This window comes from Halichoeres trimaculatus, unplaced genomic scaffold (assembly GCF_033239565.1).
Source record: "Halichoeres trimaculatus isolate MK-OKI-2021-1 unplaced genomic scaffold, fHalTri1.1 fHalTri1_scaffold_1, whole genome shotgun sequence".
Lineage (NCBI taxonomy): Eukaryota > Metazoa > Chordata > Actinopteri > Labriformes > Labridae > Halichoeres > Halichoeres trimaculatus.
In genome coordinates, this window is record NW_027437179.1 from 3,819,916 (window position 1) to 3,847,740 (window position 27,825).

The 27,825-nt window shown below is 42.4% G+C and overlaps 1 protein-coding gene across 1 annotated transcript in view; it reads right to left on the reverse strand.

Moving 5' to 3' along the window:
- The window catches only part of LOC141806342 (uncharacterized), a 56,486-nt gene that overhangs the window by 18,193 nt on the left and 10,468 nt on the right, over positions 1–27,825 (reverse strand). The window contains exon 13 of the mRNA XM_074691839.1: positions 20,066–27,754. Within this exon, the coding sequence (XP_074547940.1) occupies positions 20,066–27,754 (7,689 nt within the window). The remainder of the gene's footprint in view (positions 1–20,065; positions 27,755–27,825) is intronic.

A 27,825-nucleotide genomic window follows, 5' to 3' on the forward strand; every position in this document is an offset into this window, starting at 1 on the left:
AAAAGACAGGATCCTCGTGTCGTCATGAAGGTCAAAATCTCGCGGCCAAATGGCAATGACCTATTTTCAGAGGCATCTAGGATATCAGAAAAAATACAAAATCTCATTTTTTGAAAATTCAGGTGTTGAAAGGTCTTGTTTTCAACTTTATTATTTTATATGTAAGTATGAAATCAGGGATCATCATGATATGTCCCCTTTAACTCACTTTCGTTGGATGAGTTTTGTGATCCAGTAGTTGTACCTCTTTCCACCATATGTTCATGACACTGACCTCAATCCTGAGAGGGTACACTTATAATAACAACTGTTACACTCCAAGTTTTAAACTCTATGAGCTGGCAGCAGTGCTGATTATTCATTTGCTTATTTATTCATTTATTTTTAGTCCTGTGCATTTTATATCTAGATCTATATATCTATATCTATATCTATATCTATATATATATATATATATATATATATATATATATATATATATGTGTGTGTGTGTGTGTGTGTGTTTGTGTGTTTGTGTATGGAATGAAAGTGTCAGTTTATACAATGGAAGTCTGTCTTTATGGAATCAAAGTCTTTATTATTAATATAAAAGTCTGTGTATATATGGAATGAAGTTTGAATACAAGAATGCAAAGTGATGTCATAGGTCCACTGCTGACATCCTAAGTCTTAATGATTTTTACTGTCGACATATTTTTTAGTGCCATTACCATAAGTGAAATAACATGAAATCCTGTAGCTGCAACTTTAAGAAACAAAGGGCTCTGATTCCGTAGACCAGGCGCAGGCGCATGGGCAGGCGCACCTGCCCTGCGCCGGCCTTCGCCGTGTGCACAGGGCAGGACTGGCGCACTTTGCAAGTTTCCTGCTGTGCCAAGAGAGGTGCAGTCCAGGCGCACATCAGCGCAGTGCTGCGTGTCCACGCCTCCCTCCGCGCAAATGGCAGACAGTCGAGCGCTGTCAAATGAGCGCCTCTCCTCGCCTTTAAATGCCCTGCGGCTGAGGCGCAACGTCTGATTGGTCTGAGTGATCTCCAGCACCGTGGACAGCGTGCTGGTAGCGGAGACAGTCAGAGCCGCTGTGCCTGCAGCAGGTCAATGGACAGCGGGGTGCATCGGAGGACACGACGCGTGACACCGTGTGGGCCAGCTCCACGGACAGATTTAATCTGTTCCTTTGTCTTTATTCGGAGTAAAAAATTAAGAGGAAGTTACACAGCTGGCTTATCCATTCAGAATACTTTTGATCCACCTGCACTCCTGGTTTGTCACCGCCAAGCAGAGCCTTTGGTGATATACTGTATACTCTCCCGGTGTCTCCACCTCATCCTCCTTACAACAATGTACTCCATCTTTTTAGATCACCTGAAAATAAAGACTAAAACAGAGAAGTATGGGAAATCACGGTTAAATCTAAGTGACATACATTTATTTCGTCTCTTTTTACTTCGTCTTTTCTCTCCCTCTTTTCTTTGAATTAATTGAAATGAGAGAAGCCAGATATATACTCAGTATCAGATGTTAAGGCTGTTTATTGTTTAATTGTAAGATGTGCATCAAACTTCCAGCTGCCGTCAGGTTAACTTTCCATTATGACAAACGGCTTTAATCTGACATCAGATGTGACGGGACAGTTAATATAGATATAAATGTATATGCTGGTTCAGACAGTGACATTAAATAGTGATTACTTTGATTGTTTACTGCATTAAAATATGCCTGACACTCTGGAAACCTGCCTTTAAGGCTTTGATGACATGTGCGCACATGTGCGCCTGTCATCAAATTACAGCTGTGGAGGGTGCGCTCCGCTTTGCGCCGAGGACAGACCAGGTTGGAGCTGGCGAGCTATCAGCACACTTTTTTGGCACGAAATTGTCACTGCGCCAACATGAATCTGCTGACACCTCCCCCTGGTGCGCCGTCAACTCCCCGTGGCGCGCGGTCACTCCCATCTCTGCACAGACGGTCTACCAAATTGTCAAATTGGCAGCGCACGGCGGTGCGCCGCACGAAATTAGCACTGCGCAGGCTGCGCCAGGCTTGCGCCAGGCTTGCGCCCCCTGCGCTGCGCCACGAAATTAGAGCCCAAAGAGTTTATCAGCACGCTGTCTCATGTGAATGCTGGTCAGAGTGATACAAGCAACTGTGTCAAACACTGTTCTACTGAAGAAGTCTCTTAACTTTTTTTTTTTTTTTTCTTTAATTATGGACCTGTTGCTGTGAGCCCCACAGATTATGCAGTTGCAGTGTCTAATGCAAATGTGCCCACCCCTTCTCAGGAAAGTCCTTTGAGAGCCTCTGTCTACGACTTTGGCCTTTTTACTCACAATTATTCAAGACAGAAGAGGTAAGGAGGGGATTGAATGCATCATACAATTTTAGCATGTTGTGAAAAAGTCATAGCAAAACACAAAGCTGTGAGGGATGATCATTTGTTCATTTAGGCAATAATTGGGACCAGATGTGCAAATAAACCCCAATGATCCACTTGAATTACAGGAATGTGGTTTCTTAGACATCACTGTCATCAGCTCCACCCATCCTATTTTTGGGGAGCAAAGCACAGTCATCAGACTCAAGGCTCCCAGACTGAAGGTTTAAATCTATCAGTCTGATCAGTCTGAAAACAAACAGTGAAGTCATATCTCCTGTTCAGGCCCTCAGGATTAAACTAAACACCTTTTAATGAAAAACCATTACCACCAGCATTTAACATGATGCAGCTAATTGTTAAGCCCAAGTACGTAAGCTTTAGCTCACATGAACATCAGATGATGAGAAGGAAGATGATTAACAGTTTAACATTTTCTCACACTCTGATACAGACAATGGGCTCAAATTTAATAGACCAGGCGCAAGCGCAGGCGCACCTACGCAAATGGCAGACAGGGAGGAGAAAAGCCTTGAGTGGGTTTAACACAGCCGAGCACTGTTTTCACCACTCAAATGAGAGCCTCTCCTCGCCTTTGAATGCGCTGTGACTGAGGCGCAGCGTCTGATTGGTCTGACTGATCTGATTGATCCCCAGCACCGCGGAGAGTGTGCTGGAAAGAACAGGTAGTGGAGATGGTCAGAGCCGCTGTCCCTGCAGCAGGAGAATGGACAGCGGGGCGCATCAGAGGACACGACGGGCGTCACCATGTGGACCAGTTCCTGGCACAGATGTAATCTGTTCCTTAGTCATTAATAGGAGTACAAAATGAAGAGACAGTTACACAGCTGGCTTATCCATTCAGAATACTTTCGATCCACCTGCACTCCTGGTTTGTCACCGCCAAATAGCAGAACCTTTGGTGATATACTATTTACTCTCCTGGTGTCTCCACCTCATCCTCCTTACAATAATGTACTCCATCTTTTTAGATAAGGTTAAAAATAAAGACTAAAACAGAGAAATATGGGAAATCACGGGTAAATCCTGAGTGACATACATTTATTTTGTCTCTTTTTTCTTCGTCTTTTCTCTCCCTCTTTTCTTTGAATTAAATGAAATGAGAGAAGCCAGATATATACTCAGTATCAGATGTTAAGGCTGTTTATTGTTTAACTGTAAGATGTGTATCAAACTTCCAGCTGCCGTCAGGTTAACTTTCCATTATGACAAACGGCTTTAATCTGACATCAGATGTGACGGACAGTTACTATAGATATAAATGTATATGCTGGTTCAGACGGTTACATTAAATAGTGATTGCTGTGATTGTTTATTGCATTAAAATGTGCCTGACACTCTGGAAATCTGTCTCTGAGGCAGGTTTCCAGAGTGTCAGGCGCCTGTGCGCCTGTCACCAAAATACAGCTGTGGAGGGTGTGCTCCGCTTTGTGCCGAGAATAGACCAGGTTGGAGCTGGGGAGCTTACAGCGCACTTTCTGCGCTGTTTTTGGCACAAAATTGTCACTGCGCCAATATGAATCTGCCGACACTACCTCCTGGTGCGCCATCAACTCCCCCTGGCGCGCCGTCACACCCATCTCTGCGCAGACGGTCTACCAAATTGTCAAATTGGCAGCGCACGGCGGTGCGCCGCATGAAATTAACACTGTGCAGGGTGCGCCAGGCTTGCGCCCCCTGCGCTGCACACAAAATTAGTGCCCATAATGTTGAAGCAAGGCGAACACGTGGAAACAGGTGCTGCTTTGCTGTAATCTTTGATTAAATGTAACTAAGATTAAAAAAAGTTTGTTCCGTCAAGATTGTTGTTCGCCAAAGTTATGATCTCCTAACGACAGCAGCCTCCTGTGCCCCAATTCAGCAGGGGAGAGTGCGTGAAGAGAAGCGCTGATTCAGACTGATGCGTCTCCAACCAAACCTTACAAAAACCTACTGTGGCTTATACATAGCTACTTTATGAATATACATCTCACATTATCAGTGCCAGACAAGCGGGAACTGATTTTTGTGTAGCGTATCCACAGTTATGCACTGAAATTCAGGTCCTCCTTTTTTATTTTTTTTATTTCAATTTGATTTTTTTTGTGCATCTTTGAATTTTTTTTTTACTGCATAATATTAAAAACATCCTCAAAAAAAGAAAATATTCAGTGAATACAAAATTAAATGTTTGAGAATCAAGAGGAAAACAAACACAGATAAACTGTTATGTTCTGTCTTTTTCTCGTGTGGCTGATGCTCTGGCTCAGAGGGTTTAATGGATCACACAGGAAAGGTAGAAACAGGCTTTGAGCGTCAGCCAGTTCCTTTTTTAGTCATCGTTGTTTGTGATCTCTTATTGTGTGAAATGAATCAGTGTGTTCTTGTATAACAATGTAAGTTGTATTATATAAGATCACTGCTCACATTAACTGTAGACTCTTTTTTCCCCAAAATTAATGAACCAAATTAAAATATTTCTGCCATTCATGTGTAAAAATTCAGAAACGCAAGTTATTATTACTTATTTGGAAATGTATGTATTTGAAGATGTGCAAGTGAAGCTGCTGGGTTTGACCCTCAAAGCTTTGGAGACATTTTATTTAAAAGCCATGATGGTGTTAAGGTGCATTACTCAGAGTCCACTCACTCTCGTGCAGGCCGGGAACAGTAAACACAGAGGGCTTCACAGGTGTTAGTGGAATCAGTCTATTGATAACGGTGGAGGTGCAGAGAGGTTATGAAGCTGTTTGACCTCACTGCCCCGCATCCCATGTCAATATCAGTGGCAAATATTGATCCACGGAGGCAATCTGGCTTAATTGCAGGAAGCCCTTTTCTTCTGTTGAACGGTGAGAGGAAGAGAGCAATGGTGATCAGGGAGCAGAAAGGTTGACTAGCTGGGGAAAAGCTGAACTGCATGTTCTTTATCAGCTGCACAAGATCCACTGAGAGTTTATAATCTACATGGGATGACTTCAGGATTAAATTTACTTCAAGTAAATTCCATTTCTAAGGAAACCCATGTTCCAAACACAGATACATCTTCAGGCTCGGGTCTTTTGAAAGCAGTTCTTGTTCACAGTGGGTAGATGCAAATGATTCTGTGGGTGGTCTCCAAGTTTTCTCAAAAACCCCCAAATAACTCCTGCTAGGGGGGAAGTAATCCTGATTTTATTTCAACAAGGAATAAAATGAAGCTACTTTATGATAAGCTAAGTTTTTTTTTCCATTTATTTCTTTCAAAGACCTTTCAAGAAGATATGCATCAGACTGCAGGATTGCCTGGTTCAGTTAGATTTTGTCTGATATACCTCATACGTAAGAGAGTGTTTGTTGTTGGATATGACCTAGAAAAGGAGAGAATATCTGCTTGTTTTGGAGCTTCAGTGGAAAACAGTAAAAAAAAACGCTTTCTAAAGCAATTAGAATACAGGCGATATGATGGCGGGTTTAATTTGTTTATCTATTTATTTCTATTTTTTATTTTGTGCATTTATTCTTTTCTGTTAGAACACAGCTGTTTAGGAAAGATCCTGCTTTACAAATCAAGATGCTAGAGGAGTAAAGAATAAATGTGAAGCACATGGCTCCTGGACCAGGCAGCGTGCCTTAGCAGAGCGTATTTCACAGACCATGCCAACAGTCCAGAGCAGCCACAGTGTGAATGACACGGCCCAGCACCTCACATGCTGCTGCAGCTTGAATAACCTCAAGCTTATGTCGCTCCCTCATGTGTCCATGTTCCAGTGGACTACATCAGACTTACCCATTGCTCCCAAACAATATCCCTCTATCTTTTTCCTGCTCACAGCGTCTAATTCACCTTTCCTCAAAGCCCAGTATCTCCCTTTTCCCTTGTTTAGACACCAGTTTCTACAGATGCAGGTTTTACTGAACAAACCTCGGCCTATTAACAACCTATTAGCAACCCCACACCTAGCAACCCCTTGGTTGCTATGGCTGCCTTTTGCAGCACCTCTCTCTTCTTTGTCCATTTCTTGAATTTTTTTTTTTTGTCTCTTTTTCGTAATCTTTGTATTTGAAGTGGATCATTACTTTGTATGGTTCTTTGTTGGTCATGGACACCAAACTTTTTGTGGCTTCAGTGATATTTTTACTACTTTTTCTCCTATGATTGTCTGGAGAGCCTATATGTAACCATGGCTGCATTGTTTACATTTGAACTCAGCTGTTAGCAGCCTGTAGCATGTCAATGCTAACTGGTGTAAGGCCTGATGTCTTCCCACAAGGTGAGGAGGAGGTTTGGATGACGTGCTGGTTCTCAGGTGAGGGCTAAGAAGTGACGACATGGACCAGTCCTTCCATCCATCGTTATTGGGAACATAAGATCTATCTCCAAGAAGATAGAAGAGCTAGCCCTGGAACAGAGGGACTACCAGAAGGCAGAGTAACATCATGCTATTCATAGACATGGCTAACGGAGCCTACATCAGACACCAACGCCACATTGGAAGAACTTCACCTGCTGTGAGCAGACAGGATACAGGAGACAAAGATGGAGCAAGACTGAAGAAGCTCAGTGCTGGACCCTGTGGCGGTGGAGGCTGGCTGAACTGGACAATGATGAATAAGCTGTCATCATCTATTTTCTTATGGACCTTTTTGCACTTTCTTACATTTGTTTTCTTGATAGCTAGTGGTGCAACGGATCACAAAACTCACGGATCGGATCGTTCCTCGGATCAAGAGTCATTAGTTTATTAAACACTTTAATTATTAAATCAAATACATTAAAGTATTGCACAAGGCATATCTTCTTTTTAACATAGTTATCAATGAAAAACAATTTAAAGTGCAATATATAGGCATATCTCTTTCCTTTAAATTTTAACAATGAACCAAAAATCAACTTTAAGTGCAACAGCAACATAAAAAGGTATATCTCCTTTTAATATTGGTTGAAAGACCATTAATAAAATAGAACTCAAAGCTAAACATTAGAAGACATCTTCCTTGAAACAAGGAGAGTGAAAGAACCTGAGCTTATAGTTTCAGATTTTTTTTTCAAAAAGACATGCCAGATATAAACAAACAGATATAAACAGTATGGGAATGGAATGCAAAGTGAACGGCAGGTCGTCCTCGCTCTCATAATCACTCAACTTTACGTTGTCATTGCATAATTCATCCTGGCAGACTACCTGCGTTTGTTTATATCTGGCACGCCACTAAGCGGTGAGCGCCTTGTAGCCAGCTTTGGCTCTGCAACGGAGGTAGCGCCATTTTATGACATGATGAGAACTAGAGCCTTATTTAGTGGTGTTTTTGTGTGAAAGTAACGCACTGAAAATTCTCTAAATAAATGAATGTAGATCGATATCAGATTTTTTCGGTGGGAGTCCGTTTATTTGTGTTTTTGGTCAAGTAAAATATGGCCCCATCTGAGTGCAGAGGAAACCGGCAGAGGAGCAGGGAGGGGGTGTTAGCGAGCGCTCTGGGCTTCTGCTGCACAAAATCACTGCTGTAGGGGTAATTTCTGCCCTAAACCTTGTGATAGGACCCAACTTGTTCCATCCTGGAGTATTACTTTAGGCACGGCACAGTGTGTATGGCCAGTATGTTGCGGGGCGTTCAAGCTCCTCCTCTCCTCTGCTTGCCATGTCTGCACACCTCCCTTCTATGCTCATCAAATGATGTGTGCACACAGCTTTTTTCAGAAATCAATTTGCGGGTCACGTGTGTGCCGAACCGATAGCGTCGATCCGAACGGATCACGGATCAATGATGATCTGTTGCACCACTATTGATTGCTGATGTGACTTCAATTTGGTTGTACTTGTTACAATGACAATAAAATTCCATTCCATTCTATTCTATTCTATTCTATCTGACTACAAGGTCACACATGAAGCAAAACACTGAACTGTTGCAGCTTTGTGTGTGTTAGGCTTCCACTGACCTACACTTCAACACTGACAGTGACCTTAATAAAACTCTGGATAAATAAAGTTTTCTTCTTCAGTGACACATAAAGAGCTTACAGTTCAGAGAAAAACAACTGCTAACCACACAAAGACATTTGAGATATTTTTATTGCAGGAACAAATACATTGTGTTCAGACTTTAGGTTGTCTTACAAAGTGATAGTATCCATGATCAGAGCCAGCTCCACTCAGTGTAAAAATATTTACAGACTCTTGGACTGTGATCTTATTTTTTAGGTCACCTCTTGTCCCCATTGTCCTGCAGTTACTGAAGATGTTCTGATGTGCTATTTAAAGAGAAGTATTGTGTTTTTTGGTGCTTACACAGTCTCTCTGGTTCCCTGTAATAACTTTAAAGGATTTCTGGTTTAGGAGAACCTCTTTTTTTTACACTTTTGTGTTAGGAAACCCTTATGTCAGCCTTTGTCTGAAAAACTTGTTTTAGCTGCTATCTCTTTAAGGCCCACATCTCACACACACACACACACACACACACACACACACACACACACACACACACACACACACACACACACACACACACACACACACACACACACACCTTTTTAATTGGTTGGCCCTCTGGAGGGCTGTGGTGACAGAGGTATGGGCAGGCCTTTGTGTTTGAGGCCCCTGCTTTACAATGTGCCAGAAACCAGTCTGGAGATCCATATCCTTTCAGCATCTCATTTATTGTAATTTTTCAGAATAGGCTGTGTTAAACACTATCAGGGACAACGGCTGAAAATGTAGAGGTTTAAAGATGTAAAAACATTGAGTTCAGACATCCAGCTTTTTTTTTATTTTTTATTTTTTAAATTTCCCCCTTTTTCCTTTAAAATATGAGAAAGGTCAACACCTCTTTGAACACAAATCCATGGTTTACAGAAAAGTAGTTAATTAATTCAATAAAATAGTTCTTTGCCTCACCATTCAGACTGCTAGACCCATTGGTATCCCTTTATATTAAGGTCCTGTAACAAGCATTAATAAGACCTTTGTAAGTCCTTATAAGATGCTCATTCACATTATTTGTTTATAAGACTATATAACTGCTTAATAAGTGTTTAATAAGGTCATTGTAAGGGTTAGGTGTGAGGTCCCACAGGTTAGGTTTAGGCATGGGGCCCTGAATGGTTAGGTTTAGGGGAAGGGCTGGGGTAGGGCTCATGAGAGACAAAAGCAGAAGACAAAAAACAAAGAGGGTTAGGGTTAGGGTTAGGTTTCATAAACCTTGTAGATTAATTTGTCTTGTATTAACTATTACAATGACCTTATTAAACACTTATTAAGCAGTGATATAGTCTTATAAACAAACAATAATGTGAATAAGCATCTTATAAGTACTTAGAAAGGTCTTAATAATGCTTATTACAGGACCTTAATATAAAGCGTTACTGGCCCATTTGAGACAGGCTCATCAGAACCCCATATGTAACAGCCTGAAATGCAACAACAATGTAATGAATTTCATAACTGACCCAAATTGTAACGATGCTGAATCCAAATCACCAAAACATTTTTTGTCACAAATTTATTTATTTTGATTGTGCAAGAGGTGACTTATGTTGTCTTTTAACCTTAAACAGGAAGAGTGAGCGTTTCAAATCTGACTTTTAGGGGAAGAACAGAATAAAACAAAGAGCACCAAATCATAAGTAAAATGCAGAAAGTCACAGAAACTAGTCCAGACAACTTAAAACCAATCAGTGGATGTTTGTCACTGTTGGTCTTTGAGCTAAATCACTCATTGACCTGAGAGCTGCTGGTGGGACCGGATGCTCATTGTTTGGATGACCAAAACTGCCCAAATTGAAATTAAATAAAAGTGAATATATATATGTATATATATATATATATATATATATATATATATATATATATATATATATATATATATATATATATATATATATATATATAAATATATATATATCAAAGTGCTGTCAGGCGATTAAAAAAACTAATCTAATTAATTACAGGATTTGTAATTAATTTATCTAATTAATTGCAGGATTTGTAATTAATTAATCTAATTAATCGCCTTTTAATCTCATATCTGCTTAAGGTCCCAAAATAAAGATGTTGGATTCTAGGACATTAAAATTTCAATTTAAGAATCTGACGAGAACACCATTTTTTTTTTTTTTTTACAGCTTTTGAATAGGACAGACGGTTTGGAAATGCCAGGCATTTAAAAGTAGGTGCGTTTTTGACCCACACCTGCCAACACTCCTGTTTTCTGCAGGAGTCTCCCGTTTTAAACCCTCTGAATTCCCAATTTGGAATTTCTCACAATTTTCTCCTGAATGTTCACATTGATAATGTAACAGACTGAAAAGCAATGAGAAGTACAATGCTCAGTGAATGCATCATCCGAGATCAGCAGTTCAGCAGGCAACATCTCTGTGATGTGTGTTTTCTGAGAGAGTTGTGGGACACACTTGTCCGAGGATTATATTCATGGTCAAGCGTCACTTTTTTTGTCATGGTTACCTGCTCACAGCTTTCCTGATGCCTTTTGACTGTCGCAAGGAAACAACACAAGTGGAGGAAAGGAGGATGAAACTTTGGAGCTCTGAGACCCACCTGATGTTTTCGTGATTTTCTTCTTGTATATTTCCTCTTTCTGTGGCTGTCGGCAGGCATACCTCATCAATTTCTGCACTCACATCTGGATCAACCAATCGGCAAACACACTTAGGGTGTGAATAACATTTCCTTCTGTATTTCATGCTGGCAGTGTCTGCCTTAAAAATATATATATATATATATATATATATATATATATATATATATATATATATATATATATATATATTAAAATAGATAAATATAAGAGCTTCTATATTCCTCATTTATTTATATTAAATTCTATTTCCACATTTATTAGGGTCCTCGGCCTGAGCAGAGGGCACCTTCTAGCAAGCTAGAAGGTGCCCTCCGCCGAAGGCGGAGGGCACTATTGTTCTTCGTCCGTTTCTTTTTTCTTATTATTATTCCCTCCTACGCGAGAACGCTAATTAGACCCCCTAAACGTGCTCAAAAACTCACCAAAATCGGCACACACATTCTGTGACTCCGAAAATTTGATAAAATAAATAAATTGTCCCCTGACATCCCATGATAAGCTCAATAGCGCCACCTAGGTACACGCTAAGGGCCCTAGCTCGGGCTAGGAATGTCGTAGAGAGATGAAACCAACACCAAAACGCTCGTGTCATCGACACGCAAAAATCATACGCTGCTACCCTGGACCTATCTCCAACAGGAAGCCGGCTATTTGCCTCACAAAATAAAAAATTTTTTTTTTTAACCCTTTCTGCAAAAATTAAACCCACTGAAACCAAAAATGGTACATGCTTGAAAATACCATCACATGACAGATTAGACCCTGCTCTCCAAAAGTTGTTCAGGAAGTTGTTGTTTCGGGCCCGGTTTTCGAATGGCGAGCCCTCAAAGCCGCCAACTGCTTTTGGCCGATTCAGGATTTCTCCATGTTAGCAGATGAGGAGAACCGATTTCAGGTCAAAAACCACATTCTACTAGTGTCGCATTTGGGCCTCTAGACAAAAAACTAAAAGTCATAGAGCTTTAAAAATGACATGGTTGGATTCCTGACAAAATTCCCTACAACCATATGATATTTTTACACAGATTAAGCCAACATTGTGGCCTACAGGACAAGTAGTTTGGCCATGTCTCTAAAATGCATAATCCATTTCTAGCACTTTTCCAGCGTTTTTGTGACGCATTTGTGCTTCTAGAGAAAAAAGTATAACTCATACAGCTTCAAAAATGCCAAAAATGGATTCCTGACAAAAATTACTATCAAATATTATATTTTTGACACAGATTGGGGTAAAATTGTGGACTCGGTGAGGATTTCATCACCAGAAGTTTATCTTAAACCCCCCTCTCCACTCTACCTCTCCTCTGTCACGCTAATTAGAACTCCTCGCATGCAGCTGGTCATGTCACTCAGCATAGCAGAGGATACGTTGCCATGGTATCAACTGACTCCCTGACATCCCATAATATTCTCTCAGAGCCACAAGGCTCACTTCCACCTATGCACAGCAAAACCGCCCTAACTGGGGCTAGGAATGTCGTAGAGAGATGAAACCAACGCCAAAATGTTCGTCTCATTTTGTTGGACACATTGGAGGGAAAACCGGCAGGAGCCAGAGGACCCGTCTAACGCTGCTTGCAGCTTTAATTTCTTCTTCCCTCCTCCAGTGAATCGCTTATTAGAACCCCTAAACATGCTCAAAAACTCACCAAATTTGGCACACATGTTCTATGTGCCCAAAATTTACGTTTAATACAAAACATGACCCCCGACATCCCATAATAATCTCTCTAGAGCCAAAAAACCTTTAAAACACACAAAAATGCCTATAGCTCGGGCCAGGAATGTCGTACACACATGAAACCAACATCAAAACGTTCGTCTCATTGAGACGCACAAAAAATATAGGAGGTATTCTTGCGTCGCTCCAACAGGAAACCGGCAATTTGCCCGCCAAAATAAGAGTTTTCAGAATTTTTAGCCTTTCTACAAACATTAACTTGTCAATAACCAAAAATGATACAGGCATGAAAATTGGCTCACATGACAGACCAGACCCTGTTCTACAAAAGTTGTGGAGGAAGTTGTTGTTTCGGGCCCGGTTTTCGAATGGCGAGCCCTCAAAGTTGCCGACCACGCAATGTTAACAGATGGGAGAGCAGCCCTGGCTGAGCAGTTGGGCCTCTAGACAAAAAAGTAAAAGTCGCACAGCTTTAAAAATGACATGGTTGGATTCCTCGCAAAATTTCATATAAGACATGTATATTATGACACAGATTAGGTCAACATTCTGGCCTACAGGATGAGAAATTGTCCCTTTTGGGAACTTGATCCTCCTGCACTTCTGTGATAATGTCACACACTGATTAGGAGCTCCACACAGCTGGTCACATGACTCAGCAGAGGACACAAAGACTCTCTCCTCCATTAAAGTGCTTATTAGACCCCCTCAACATGCTCAAAAACTCACCAAAATTGGCACACACATTTCAAGCATCAAACTCTTCAATAAAATACCAAACATCCCATATTATGCTCTCTGTCCACATCTACAACATTCAAACAGCCATAGCAGCCAGTAGGAATGTCCTAGACAGATTAAACCAACATCAAAATGTTCATCTCATTGAGATAAAAAAAAATACACAGACACCCTGACCTTTACCAGACAGGAAGTTGGCTATTTCTCTTCAGCATAGCAGAGGATACGTTGCCATGGTATCAACTGACTCCTTGACATCCCATAATATTCTCTCAGAGCCACAAGGCTCACTTCCACCTATGCACAGCAAAACCGCCCTAACTGGGGCTAGGGATGTCGTAGAGAGATGAAACAAACGCCAAAATGTTCGTCTCATTTTGTTGGACACATTGGAGGGAAAACCGGCAGGAGCCCGAGGACCCGTCTAACGCTGCTTGCAGCTTTATTAGGGTCCTCGGCCTGAGCGGAGGACACCTTCTAGCAGAGCTAGAAGGTGTCCTCCGCCGAAGGCGGAGGACACTATTGTTCCTGCTGCGTTTCTTTTTTCTTCTTCCCTCCTCCAGTGAATCGCTTATTAGAACCCCTAAACATGCTCAAAAACTCACCAAATTTGGCACACATGTTCTATGTGCCCAAAATTTACGTTTAATACAAAACATGACCCCCGACATCCCATAATAATCTCTCTACAGCCAAAAAACCTCTAAAAACCACTCAAAAACACACAAAAATGGCTCTCGCTCGGTCCAGGAATGTCCGAGAGAGATGAAACCAACATCAAAACGTTCGTCTCATTGAGACGCACAACTTTGGGGGTGGTCTTTTTTCGCGTATCTCGCACAGGAAGCCGGCAATTTGCCCGCCAAAATAAGAGATTTCGGCATTTTTACCGTTTCTGCCAAAATTATCTCCTCTGGAACCAAAAATGGTACTGGCATGAAAATTGCCTCACATGACAGATCAGACCCTGTTCTACAAAAGTTGTAGGGGAAGTTGTTGTTTCGAGCCCGGTTTTCGAATGGCGAGCCCTCAAAGTCGCCGACCACGCAATGTAAACAGATGGGAGAGCAGCCCTCGCTGAGCAGTTGGGCCTCTAGACAAAAAAGTAAAAGTCGCACAGCTTTAAAAATGACATGGTTGGATTCCTCACAAAATGTCATACTAGAAATCAATATTTTAACACAGATTAGGTCAACATTCTGGCCTAGAGGATGAGAAGTTTGTCCCTTTTTTGGGATCCTCCCCTTGGGCTGCTGCATTCCTGTGATGATGTCACCCACTAATTAGGAGTTCCAAGCATGCAGCTGCTGGTGATGTCACTCAGCATAGCAGAGGATACGTTACCATGGTATCAACTGACTCCCTGACATCCCATAATATTCTCTCAGAGCCATTAGGCTCACTTCCACCTATGCACAGCAAAACAGCCCTAACTGAGGCTAGGAATGTCGTAGAGAGATGAAACAAACGCCGAAATGTTCGTCTCATTTTGTTGGACACATTGGAGGGAAAACCGGCATGAGCCCGAGGACCCGTCTAACGCTGCTTGCAGCTTTAATTTCTTATTATTCCACACGCGCTTTGAACGCTTATTAGGTCCACTTAACATATTCAAAAACTCACCAAAATTGGCACACACATTGTGACTGCCAAAAAATTTTATAAAATACAAAAAATAAAACCCGACATCCCATAATAATCTCTCTAGAGCCAAAAAACCTTTAAAGACCACTCAAAAACACACAAAAATGGCTCTAGCTCAGCCCAGGAATGTCGCAGAGAGATGCAACTAACACCAAAATGTTCGTCTCATTGAGATGCACAAAAAATATGGAGGTATTTTTGCGTAGTTTCAACAGGAAGCCGGCAATTTGCCCGCCAAAATAAAGAGTTTTCTGAAATTTAAGCCTCTCTACAAACATTAACTTGTCAATAACCAAAAATGGTACCGGCATGAAAATTGGCTCACATGACAGACCAGACCCTGTTCTACAAAAGTTGTGGGGGAATTTGTTGTTTCGAGCCCGGTTTTTGAATGGCGAGCCCTCAAAGTCGCCGACCACGCAATGTTAACAGATGGGAGAGCAGCCCTCGCTGAGCAGTTGGGCCTCTAGACAAAAAAGTAAAAGTTGCCCAGCTTTAAAAATGACATGGTTGGATTCCTCACAAAATTTCCTACAAGATTTCCATATTTTTACACAGATTAGTTTAACATCCTGGCCTACATGATGAGTAGTTTTTTCCTTCAGGGGATTTGATCCTCCCCTTGGGCTGCTGCACCTCTGTGATAATGTTATACACTGATTAGGAGTTCCATGCAGCTGGTCACATGACTCAGCAGAGGTAATGATACATTGTATCAACTGTCGTAGCACTAAGAGGGCCAGAAAGGGATGAAACTCTGACTGTGGAGGTAAAACAGGTACAACACACCCGCATCAAAACTCATCCAACACTGCTTCCACCTTTTTCTAGACGCACTTGGTAAATATTCTGCCATTTATTAGTGCTTCTTGCTTAGCTCTGCAACAGTTGTGTGATCATATCACAAGCTCATTTGGATTTTAGTGCAGCTGCTTATGTGTCTAACTTATAGGGGGGAAATGCTATGTTTTTCTCGCGCAAACATTATGAATGTAATTTATATAATACATGACTCCAAACATCCCATAATTTGCTGTCACGATCAAGGCACTCAAAAATGGCCATAGCGGCCACTTGGAATGTCCTACAGGGATGAAACCAATGCCAGAATGTTTGTCTCATTGACACAAAAAATTAAACGCTGACACTCTGACCTTTCCCAGACAGGGAATTTCTCTTTTAAAATAACATTTCCACACATTTTTACCCTTTCTACACTTTTTGATTGCTTATTACACCCCCAAGCATGCTCAAAAAATTGGGACACACATTATGAGCGCCCTGAATTTTCATATGATACCAAACATAACCCACAGCATCCCATAATATGCCCCCTGGCCAGACTTAAAAGGCCCTAACAAGGGCTAGGAATGTCATAGATCAAACCAACGCCAAAATGTTTGTCTCTGTCACGATGTGACAGACTGTGTATGTGTGTGTGTGTGGCCTACATGATGAGTAGTTTGTTCCCTCAGGGATTTTGATCCTCCCCCTGGGCTATTGCATTTCTGTGATGATGTCACACACTAATTAGGAGTTTTGTGCAGCTGGTCACTCAGCAGACGAAATTATACATTGTATCAACTGGCATAGCACTAAGAGGGCCAGGCCAAAAAGGGATGAAACTCTGACTGTGGAGGTAAAACAGATATGACAGACCCATGAGAGCATCAAAACTCATCCATCCCTGCTAACACCTTTTTATAGACACAGTTGGTGAATATTGTGCCATCAATCAGCACTTTTTTTTAAGCTCTGCAACAGTTGTGTGATCATATCACTAAATCATTTGGGGTTAAGTACAGCTGCTCATGTGACCAACTAAAGCAGGAAAAACACTCCCTGTGAGAGGAGGCACCCATGAGTAGTTTCAAACAAAACCCACCAACATTAATCACGTCAAATTATGTCCTTTTGGCCATGTCTTCCTGAAGGAAGGACCACTTTCTCTAAGAAATGTCTAAAACACCTACAGGTAAGAAGTATAGAAAATTGACATATGTATGCCCACATCCATCTTTTAGAAGTAAAACAATTACCCTCAACACTTTAAATGTGATTTATTCAAATCAAATTAAAATTGGGATCTGCAAATTTATGTCCTCATCCCTAAGGCACAATCTAGGTGGAGTAGTACAAAAAGACAAACACCTTTAACCGTCAGGTCTCTTTAACACAAACAGATACCATATTTATTTAGTTTTATGTAGCAGTAGCTCAAACATTAACACATAACAAATGTGTAGAATTCAGGAAGTTCTAAACTTTATGGGTAAAAATTTACATTTAAAACAAGCAAATTAAAAGGCTTGTCTCTTCTTAGAGATCAAATTGAGTCCCCCAAAAATGCCAAAATGTGCTCTCTAGTGTCACCCCAAAAATTCTGTGAAAAAAAAGTCATTTAAAACAGGCAAGCCAAACAGGTCTGTTGCCCTAAGGGCACCGTCATAAATCTTAATCAGAAACTACTAACAAAAACATATAGATTGGAGGTTTTACAGTCCACATACTGCTGATCTACTCACAGCTGCAGCTTCACACATCAGTGTAACTCTAGGAAGGTCACAGGGTCCCCCCTGAACTTTGATCTAGCATGTGAATGCGCACTGTTTGTTTGAAGGTACTTTTCATAAACAAAAAACACTTACAGTGGAACTCAACACTCACTGCACACATTGAAATCAAGTTTTTTGTCTCTGGATTCAGTCAATTTGTTCTTCTAAAAGGCTGCAAGTACAGGTGTGAAATGAACATGTTGGGTATGATGGGGTTGAATGAATGGGCAATTCTCATTTCAAATGAAACATTTGTCTGCTTGCCTAAAAATACTTTTTTCTCATCACATCAGTCACGCTTTCACCATTTTTTAATTTATGCCTACAACTTTATATTCAAAAACTCACCACTTATAAAATTGAAATCTTACTTATCAAAAATACACTCAAAGAACACCATTTCTTCTAAACCAAAGTCATCAAGAACTTTTAAATTTTCAACTACACTATGTTAACAGAATTGTTTTTAATGAACTCACATCTTTGTGACTAGTGTGGGACCAAGACAATCAAATCTCTGCCTTTCTCATCCTCACTCAGCCGACACTTTAAGTTTGACCCATTACACTGTAGACCAGGAAAACAGTTATCACTCACCTGTGTTTTTTTCACACTACATGGAAAACATTTTGAGTAACTATTAACAGCATGATAGACAACACTGATGATTAGCATTATATAATTTATTTTGAAAAACGGTTTCACATTAAAATGTCTGCTTTCTTGCTTAAATGTACTTCAACATACTTTAACTGTCTACACATTTTACTTGTGATTTCTCTTGTGAATATGAAAAAGTTACTCAACATAAAGATGAATAAAATGGTAATTTTATTTTACAATTCATCCAACACTTATTAGGAATCTAGATATTCATTCTTTTCATGCTGTCAAACTTACATTAAGATATCTTCAATTTTTTATCTTTAACTTTTAACATTTTAATGTCATGTACATAAATACTTTGACTACAGCTCATCTAAACGACTCCGGCTGAAGAAAAACAAATACATATGTTGTTGTGAATCCAAAAGTCTCTCGCTGCTTCATCCACATCCACAGCTCATTGCTGGTGAGGAGGTTGGGGATCACTGCAGCACCTTCCACCAGGCAGTTTACCTCAGAGACACAAAGATTCATTTTAAGAACAAAATCATCTGAGTATGTGCACCGTCTGCAAAATTAACTCTAAACACAGATTTACATGACCACAATGTTGTTATAAGTTTCAGAGGGACAGAGAGAGAGAAAACATAAGACTGAAAGACACAAAGGGGGAGGAGACATTGAAAATGACAACAATAACAATAATCATTATCTATTTTTATAAGTGTCCTGTCCTGGCAGTCAGGCATGCAGAATGGGGAGTCTGAGCCTTGTGGTGCCAGAACAGATTTGCTCTTACTTCATGTTCACAAACAAACAGTTTTCATCTGAACTGTTGAAAGTGAACTTATGAAGATTGAACACAACTAAACTGAAACATACAGTCAATAATACATATTTACACTTTAAAACATGAAGAAACTGACAGTTAATGTGCAGCAAGCAAAGACTAACAGCTAAAGGCACTAACAACTATAGCATACATGATTATCTCAAACACCTGCCTACATGATCAAAAACATTAAAAAAATCAAAAACACTTTCTTCTTCACTGAGACACCTGATTATTTTGGAAACTATCAAATCATAATTACTTTTTCTGTCTTTAATTACAACTAGACAAAATTTACATGACAAATACCTACAACTCCAAAACCTCACCATAAATAAATGAATAAATATATAAATATATAAATACAATCAATATATATATACAATCAATATATATATACAATAAATATACCAATATAGAAAACAACCACAATGGTCCACTAAAAGTTAGTCCAGTTTCCTCTTTATAACCCACAGGTAAACACAACCAATGCCAAAATACCAAGATTTGCACCCGGGCAGAGCGATGTAGCGGTGTTTGACTCAGACAAAGAACCCACACTGCCACTGTGAATCCTTTGTCAAACCAACCACATTAAACATCATCTAGATTTAACTCAGCATCAAAAAGCTCCTCTAACTCACCTACACTAATATCTACCTGCCCCTGATCATCTTTAACTCTAAAACTACACAGAATTCCTTCATGATCACTGAAGTACGTGGGCATCACTGCACATTCCACATCGTACTGTGCTGTTTTAACATAAACATGATCAATCAAAGTCCCCTTCTCTGTGGTTTCCTGTGTTACATGCTGCATGAATCCTTTTGTGCCCATGAATTTACAAATTGATGAGGTTTTCAAGATGTTTTCGTTAAAATCTCCCATCACTACAATTGTGTTACTGATTGGATTCAACCAATCAAGCAACTTCCCCAGATTTTCTTTCAGTACTAAATTTGGATAACATGGTGGACAATAGATCACTGCCAAAACTACGTTTACTTTTGGAAACAGGCACACCAAACACTCCAGATTCAAATCGGGTACCTGCAGAACGTCACAGTCCAATTGGTCTTCACTATACAAACCAACTCCACCATGTTCTAGCTGCTGAAGCTCTAACAATTTGGCGTGACTGCTGCTGCTGCTGTAACACACACCACGAGGACGACTGTGGAAAGTGTAACCATCTATTTGGACACTGTCCAATGAGGACTGTGCAGTGAGCCACGTTTCTGTGACAGCAATACAGTTAGGCTGTAAATGCTGTGTGCAAGACACCAGATCCACCAAGTGGCGGCTTAAACTTTGAACGTTCATCAGATACACAGAGAAGCTGGGTGCATCTGATGAAGGTTTCTGCTGACCAATCAAAAATGGAGGCATGCCCTCCAGTGCCTCCCTGATGGTGGTCTTGCTGAAAATAGCCTTTTCATTAAAATCCCTGATGATCAGTCCCGACAAAGCCCTGACTCGACTAAGTGCTACATACGCCTGCCCGGGTGCAAACACCTTCTTAAAACAGACCACAGCCTGGTCCACCGTCAAACCCTGCACTTTGTGTACAGTACACGCCCACGCTAACCTAAGAGGAAACTGAACACGCAGACCCCCCCACTTAGTGGCCTTCTCCTGCTCTGGATCAATAGCAGTAGAATCCCTGCATTCTACTGCTGCATGTGCACGCTGTTTCCTCCTCTGTGAGCCAATTCTAGGGTCGTCAAATTTGACATAAACTGTTTGAGGAAACTTGTCTTTCACATTTTTAAACTCAATGTGAGTGACGGTGCCACATGCTCCATTGACCAGACCATCCCCGACATCTACATTTTTACAAAGCATGACGCGCGCGTTTCTCGCTAAACACAGCTGCTCTTGCAAACACGTGTCTGATGCTGCTCTATGATGCCCGGCCATCTTTTCCAATTTGCCTGTTTTGCTACTGTTTTGGTAGTCCTGAGCATCAATAGTGACATAATCAGGACACGAGGCAAAGAGCTGCTCCAGATTGTGCTCAGCCACTTGCATATTTGTCGGGAAAATATGCAAGGCTGAGCTCTCCTCGCCGGTCTCACGTGACTCTAAAATTTGGACGTCCGTTTCTAACAGGGGCGTGTCCTTGGAACGCACTCTCAACCTGTTCAACAACTCGGCAAACAGGCTATCCTTCTGCCTAACTACCGTTGTGAGCTCCACTACGCTAAAGTTAGACCACAGATCCACCCCGATGGGACTGCTATACAGAGGCTTCCCTTTAACAGGAGGCAACTGATAGAAGTCACCAACGGCTATCACGCTCACACCGCCAAAAGGGGAAAAGTCGCCTGTCTGTCTAATCTGCCTTAACCTACCATGAACATAAGCCAGCAGGATGTGATCAACCATACTGATCTCGTCAATGATTAGAATTTGGAGGTGACCCAATTCAGCTCTGAGCGAGTTTAGTTTATCTTCACCTAAAGGGGTGTAAGGTAAACTAGCATGTGTTCCGATGCCGAATGTGTGATGAATTGTGGCTGCATTTAAATTGTATGCAGCGATGCCCGTAGGAGCAGTTAACAAAACTGTGACATCGTCTGGTTGATGACATAGTGCTGACAGCAGCCTCCCTGCCTCATACTGAATGGCCCTGATTAAATGACTCTTCCCCGTTCCTGCGCCGCCTGTCACAAACACCTGCAGAGGCTCTGGGTTTTTGCCCATCACCTTCTGCAAACACCAATGTCTCACCCTGTAAAAAACACCTAACTGTGTCTCGTTCAGAGACCTAACCAAGCACAAACCCTCACTACGAGACATGGTGTTTCTGTTCTTCTCTAACCTAACAACCTGTCTAGCAGCACCCATCAAATCTGGAATATTCTCTAAACCTTCAACCAGCTGCTCTCCCTCTATCTCCTCTGCCTGCTGCTGCCTCCTCTCCTCTAAACACTCAATGCGCTCCGCTTCCTGCTCAGGACACAACTCACCCCACACATCCTCATCTACACCGCCGAGCAGCTCAGCAATCTCCTGAGCTCGCTCCAAATCCGGACAGTCAAACTCAAATTTGGCCCTATTCTCCTCGACCACGGCCTGCACCGAGTGCACGGAGCCGTCCCTAAACCTGACCTCTCCGTTCTCATAGAACTGACTGAAAAACTCAAAGCCCTCAGGTTTGAGCTCAGAGTCAGTTCTATAAGGAAGGAACAACTGCAACAGACTCTGGAAATGAGCCTCCTCCTGCTTCTCTAAGTTAAACCGCATATACCGAACCACGGCAAACTGAGATCGTGTTCTCCTCAGGACGAAGCCCAAATTGTTTTTCAATTTAATCGCATTTTCAGATTTTTCATTGCCGTAGAGAACACGATATTCAGATGCAAACGTCGCCATACACATGTCCGCAAACACCTCGTCGTCAGGCCTGTTCTTGAACCTGTCCACTATGCTAGTCATCCACATGTCATCCGAGCGAAGATCATGTGATGACGCCCTCTCCTGCAAAACACTCAGAGGTAAACTCATCTTGACTATGTTGCTCCCTGTCGGCACAAAGACAACCTTTCGGGAACATTCCCTCAGATGCATGGACGTTAGCCTGTACACTGCCTCCTGAGCGCAGACGTCTCTGTGGTGTAAATATACACTCCCCAGCTTCTTCAAGCTTTCTCTAGCAGAGAGATTTCCTTGTTGGGAAGCTTCTTTTTGGGCATTGCTCAATAAAAGGCCAATTTCTCTCTCTGACTTCGTAATGTAGGAAATTATATAAATGACGACTGCATAGGCGTCAGTGACAAAGCTAAGGTCCATGTTGGCGTTCCAGCACTTCAACAACTTTTTACTGTACTGGTTCACCCAAACACTGTTTACCTCTCTCCTATACACTACCTTTGTCTTCTTCTCTAAACGCCGATACGCCTGCTCATAGATGTCCTGATTAATGCCCAAAGTCGCAAACAACTCATCAACAGACACAGGAGGCACCTCATTTTCAACAGCTTTCTTAACAGCTGTTAAAATTGCCTCAGCTGTTTCTTTGGGCATCTCGTCATCGTCATCAAAACACTTACAGATTGGCATGTTTTTAGAAGCAGCTCTCTCCTCTGTGCTATATGCATCTTTCCCGTCACATTTGCACTCTTTTTTATGACAGATAAATGTCCGCTTCGTCGCTGGTTTTGGAAAATTGAAACGACATTTGCTCTTCTTTGACTTTCTACAAGTCTTAGCGTGCCGTTTGGAGTGTGTTTGAACCGATGTCACAATGTCCAATAATGTGTCATCGTCAGAGGGCAACTCGCACGAGACGTATTTATCTATGAACGCAACTACCTCCTCATCTGTGTTCTTACCAATTTTGGGGGCGCCCTCGATCCAAAACAAACAGTGAACATGAGGAGAACCGCGCTGCTGAAACTCGACCCTATGAAAGTGATCGGAGATCTTGCCAATTGGTTCAGTAGGAGACATGAGAACTGCTTTCAAAAAACAATGCCATCTGTAATCGAACATCCTCGCAGCCGTTACCGGATTACGACGCAACAACTGACACCTGTCTGCCCACTCCAAATCCTCTACAGTCTGCGATCTGCCTTCCTGCCTCAGGATGCTGGTCAGCAGATTCTGCCAGCGCATATCAGCAGACGAAAAGGAACAAAACCACGTTGGGATCCCTAATTGACGAACGCAAGCCATCACTTCTTTCTGAACGGTCTGCCAAAATGCCGGAGTTCCCCTAATTGGTCTCAGGAACTTAAACCCATCATCAAACTCCAACAACTGCTTTAAAGCCTCCACATCCTTCAACATACCCTGAGTGATTCGCTGAGACCTCTGACCTACTTTACCTTTACGTAACGCCACAGAAACATTCGACACTACCTGATCTAACTCCGACATGTACTGCGCAAAAAATATGTACTCCACATTACGCGCAAAACGACCGTCTGCATGCATAATCCTATTGTTGAAATAACGCGTAAGTGACAGATGAGCATTTCGAGTGTCATGAAAGGTCTTATTACCTCTAGGAAACAACACTGGGAAACATTTAGCCTCATTCGTTTGGTCAGAAAGCATCTTTACCGGACAATTTCCCTCTGCAGGCGCAACATTAACTATATCCTCAAAATACTGATCTAATGCCTCCTGACCAATATCAACAGGCATAAGACAAGTGTCCTGAAACATGCAGTGCTGCTGCCTGTCATGTAACATTTCATCTTGTATTATGTCTGAAGCTTCCTCGACATCTCCCTCAACAAACTCAGCCTGTGCTCTAACTTGATCAGCTCCCTGAGCACCAACACCACCCTGCTCTGAAACAACCTCTTCCTCACTAAACTCAGCCTCTTCCCTTTCTTCATCCTCTATCCTACAAAACTCATTAACCCAGTCCTCATTAAACTCTATATCTGCATAAAGGGCATTGGTCCTCTTTAAATAATCTAGCGCCTGTCTTACACGCAGAGTATCTACAAACTGATACTCGTAATACCCTTTATATGTCAGTTTACGCTTCAGCTTAACCTGTACCAAAGACCCCTCCATACTGGACCGGGGCAACACACGAGTCGACTGCACGATGTCAGCTGGAACACATGTCACAGGTCCATGTACTCCGTTCTGCCCCCCTTTCGGCAGTGCCAACATCTTCATAAATGGAATATGCAACGCGACTAAATGCTGCTCTAAACTATTCAGGCATCCCAGTTCAGGTGGAATGGGATCCAGCTCCAGGTTATTGATCCAGCATTCAGCTGGCATCTCACCCTTACTAATCTTACCCTGACAGGAGTGACAAATCCACAGCTGACCTCTAGAAACTGCCAATTGACAGGGCACAACACACTCATCACTACACTGATGCAGGAAACACTCACTGATACACGCCTCAGCAAGTTCAGCTGTTCTGCTGGTTCTGCTGTAAGCGTCCCTATCACAACTAACAACCTGATTTCTAAACAGCAACCTGTGACAAACACAGCAGACAAAATCAGGTCCGTCTCTAACCTGCTCCAAAAACTGATTCATAACAAAACCAAAGTCTTTTAACTGCTCTAGCCTCTGTTTCCTGCTCAGCCTAACACGACCAATAACTTTCTGCCTGTGCTTTAAACTACCGTACTGACTCTTACTAAATTTTCTACTCCTAGCTTTAACTTTCTCCCTACGCTCCTCACTATCCCTGTATTTAACCATAATCCTGTCTATAACTTTCTCCCTATGCTCAACACAACCTTGATATTGTGCCCTAACCTGGACTTTAACCCTCTCTCTGTGTTCAGTGTTCTCTTTATACTTCCCTACGCTCATTCCTTTAACCCTCTCTCTGTGCTCAGGGTTCTCTTTATACTTCCCTACACTCATTCCTTTAACCTTCTCTCTGTGTGACACATTTTCACTATACTTTTCAACACTCTTGAACTTTTTCTGTTCCTTAAAACTCTCATCTTCCCGATACCTCTCTCTAAACCTGAACTGACATCTCTCCATAAGCAACTTATTTTTTTTCCTTTGTGTCCACTCCCTACGGATCATATATTGTGATTTTAAAGACAGCCTACCTGGCTCTGCACCCTCTTCATCTAAACCTAGATCTGACACTTCAAAACTCTCACTGCACCTAAGTGCTGTTTCCTCCCTACCAACAACACCTTCCTGACATCTAGCCCTAAAGCTGTAACCTGAAACCTCACTGACTTTACAATAACCATAACAGCTCTGCAGTCCAGGCTCATAAACACAAACCACATTCTCAAAATGGCTCCCTGAGACATTCTCTAAATAAATGCAATCCGACGACAAACACCTACCGCTACAGCTGTACTTTAGCCAACGACCATCATAAAATGTACAAACACTAACGCCTAACATATCTGCTGTAGCCTGAATTTCCACCTCTGAAGCCCAAGAATTAACACTTGCCATCCTGGACTGCTGAATGTACTCTGACACTGAAGAGTACTCACTCCTAATCAAATTAGAATAGTGACGAGCATTCCGCTGGAGATGTTTACAAACCGCAAGCCTAATTCTACGATGGTGCTTCTGAGAACCACTCACAGCCTGAGAGATGGCTCTGAAGAAGCAGTTACCATCCGCCACGATCCTCTCATTTCTACAAGGAACCCCTAACAAACCGACACGTGTGGACACCGGTCCACCGAGCTTCACAAACTCCAAGTTAAAGCTACTGCACACAGCCTTGCAGGCGTCTACGCTGAGAGGACAGAAAGTTAACTCTGCATTTCTGACGGTATCTACAAACTCTACATCTAAATTAGCCTCGCCAACATCAAAGCGCTTGGATTTCTTTGACACACAAGGGTCAGAAGAAATCCTACGCTTCTCTGCTGCTGACACACCGCTAACTTCGCTAGCTAAAGACACTCCTGACGACGCTGGACTCGCATCTACACTAACACAAACCTCAGGCTCACAACTGCCTTCAGAAACCACATCACTTAACCTGCACTCACTGACTACACTAGACTCTGGTGTTGGAGCAGTGTTCACCTCAGTGACCCGCCTCTCCACGGAAACACTAGACAGCACCGGACTGACATCTGCATAAGCACTAAGACCAAGCGGAGGGAAATCTTCATCGTATCTAAAACGAAAGCCGGATCGCCTTGATTTCTTCGACCAACAAGTGTCAGAAGAAATGCCCCACTTACTGCCATCAGTAACGCTTGGTCCTGCCGGTGAGCCGCCGCTCAACACACTGGCATAAGACCGCAGAGAAACGCCTGACAGTGCTGGACTAACATCTGAACTGACACAACGCTCAGACACAACACTACACTCTGGTGCTGGAGCAGCAGTCACCCCTGTGACCCTACCCTCCACAGAAACACCAGGCAGCACTGGACTTGCACCCACATGGACAGAGATGCCACACAGTTCAAAGAGCTTCTCCCTCGAACTGAGACTGTCGGCCAAGCGACAGATGTAGTGGTGCAGGTCATCCAGGCACGCAAAATGCAAAACCACGCTTGTACCGTTAAAGTGTAACAAGCCCTCGTTACCCCGTGAGTGACTGTCCACCACAGCGAACCGTCCATCCTCACGGATGATGGCAGAAGTGTTGCCACACATCGTCAGAAGACATGTGTGGTACTGACCGAAGATCCTGTTCAGTGCGTCACGCAAACTGTTGAACACACCGCTGTCGATGTGTTCACCCTCTGTTACGCCGACATCACCAAACGCCGAGTCGCCAAAAACAAAGCGAACCACCGCATCATCAATCATCAACCGCTGTGGCAAATCTGGGACAGAGAGCAGATTTGTCACGTGGTTGAAGATGCCTCGATCGCGCAAATTACTGTACAACTCGTCGCCGCAAATCACCGCACGATCAAGCTGACGTCTGTCCCAGGAAAAAACACTGCTCAGCGTGTGTTTGGCTAAGCTGACCAAAGCTATAGCCATACACTGCTGTCCTCCGTAAAAAAAGCGCTCGTCAGCCTGATGAAACGACCCGCGCACAACCCTGACTGGCCTCCCATCTCTGCTAGCCTCTGCTGCTACATCACTACTGTCACAATCTAACCCAGCATCAGAAACACAAGCAGAAGAAAAAAAGTGGTCCTTAGCTTTGCTGATCTTCCGTGGCCTCTGGGTTCCCTCGGCGACAGCAAGGCACGGCGCAGCCACCTCCTCCGCGACGACCTGCGGCACCTCGGACTCCAGCGATGTCTCCTCCACGACGACCTCTGGGACCACGGACTCCTGGGCTGCTGCCTCCGCCTGACACAAATCAAAAATTCAGTTTAACTGCATGACAAACCAGGGGGAAAAATGCAGGTGTAAAAACAATA